Genomic DNA, 1,692 nt, shown 5'->3' with positions numbered 1-1,692 from the left:
TGTCGGTTTGATTACTGCTATGGTTGAAAGATGGAGACCAGAAACTCATACTTTTCATCTCCCGATAGGTGAGTGCACAATAACTTTAGAAGACGTATACTATATTTTAGGATTAAATGTGTTTGGTATTCCTGTTAGCGGTTCAAATTTTGTGAATGTTAAAGATGTTTGTCAAGAATATTTAGGAGTTATCCCACCTGAGGGAGCAACAAAAGGTAATTCTATTAAATTAAAATGGCTCAAAGATACTTTTGATAATGTTGGTGAAAAAGCATCCGAAGTAGAAAAACAAGCATCATGTCGAGCATATATATTACGTATGATTGGAGGATTGTTGATGCCAGACAAATCCAATAATCGTGTACATTTAAAATATCTTTCAATCTTGGGCGATTTAAATAAAGCATCCCACTATAGTTGGGATTCGACAGTTTTAGCAACACTCTATAGAGAATTATGCCTTGCTACGAAACTCGACGTAATGTCGATGGGAGAATGTGCATTGTTGTTGCAAAATTGGGCATGGTACCGTTTGAGTTGTGTTGCTCTAGATGCATGGATATTTCCACTTGCACAAAGGTAACTATTGCACATAATTTTTATATATTTTTATTTTTTAAAACTTATTATTTACCGTATTACTAATTTAATTATATTTTTATTTTTTATATGTTCGACATATTTAATTCCGGGGGTTTAAATTTCAGTAAAGTTCCTCACAATGATATAAAAAGATACCAGAATAAAATCGATCATATGATGGTTCAAGAAGTAATATATTCATTCTCATGTAGTTGCACTTTTAAATTTTTTTATATCTCTTAATATTTACTTTAACCTGTTTTTTTAACATCCAGTTTCGTTGGAGACCGTATCTTGGATTCCAACACGAGGTACCTAAACAAGAGATCAACACTTGGACTGTATGTACCTATCTGCACTACTATCATATCGTCGAAAAACATCATGCAGATAGAGTCGCGCTTCAGTTCGGCTTTCATCAACAAATTCCGCAACCTCCAAAAGATATGACGCTCTACCATGAGATCGACATAAGACGTGATATTGATGATAATTGGAGTGTGGTTTGGAAAGATGAGATTCAACATTGGAATGAATGTCAGAATTACATATTGCAAGGTCAGTACGTCGAAAGTGTTTTACGCCACACTAACGAATATATGAATTGGTTCATGCATCACACTAAATTATACATATATGTGGAAAGATACTTGTGCGATCCACGTTTGCAACCTTCAACATATCCTGATGTTCACTCTATGCCTCAATCAATCCCACAATAAAATATCATGCACCAAACACCGTCTTTATCATCACCACAACATTTTCATGAAGCTGCAGATATATCGACTCAATACTACGTTCCTTCAGTGCCAACAATACCCACTCCCATTAATCCGACCGATAGCGGAATTTTCTATAATTTGTTTGATACTCATTGCACAACTCCTGAGTCGGCTTATGCGGCTTTTGATTCTATGTATAATGTCGAAACTCAAAATTATACGGAAGCAGGTGATAGTGGTTCTAATCCACAAACAGATTACAACGAGGATCAACCACAACAACCTCAAGTTGTTCAAAGGGCTAGACGAGTTCGACGACCGCGTAGATGTGGAACTGGAGGTCATTTAGATGAAAATAATTAATTTTTATTTGATGTATTTTTTT

General features: G+C 35.2%; 1 protein-coding gene across 1 annotated transcript; it reads left to right on the top strand.

Annotated features, from left to right (window-relative positions):
* Nucleotides 1-19: 19 nt before the first annotated feature.
* LOC140920531 (serine/threonine-protein phosphatase 7 long form homolog) lies at nucleotides 20-1,304 on the top strand. Its single transcript, XM_073368820.1, has 3 exons — nucleotides 20-579; nucleotides 708-771; nucleotides 858-1,304. The coding sequence occupies exons 1-3, from the start codon at nucleotides 20-22 to the stop codon at nucleotides 1,302-1,304; spliced, it is 1,071 nt and encodes a 356-aa protein (XP_073224921.1).
* Nucleotides 1,305-1,692: the final 388 nt, after the last annotated feature.

Source organism: Cicer arietinum, chromosome 5 (assembly GCF_000331145.2).
Source record: "Cicer arietinum cultivar CDC Frontier isolate Library 1 chromosome 5, Cicar.CDCFrontier_v2.0, whole genome shotgun sequence".
NCBI lineage: Eukaryota > Viridiplantae > Streptophyta > Magnoliopsida > Fabales > Fabaceae > Cicer > Cicer arietinum.
Note: the sequence above shows the minus strand (reverse complement) of the source record. Positions and strands in the feature narration are given on the sequence as shown.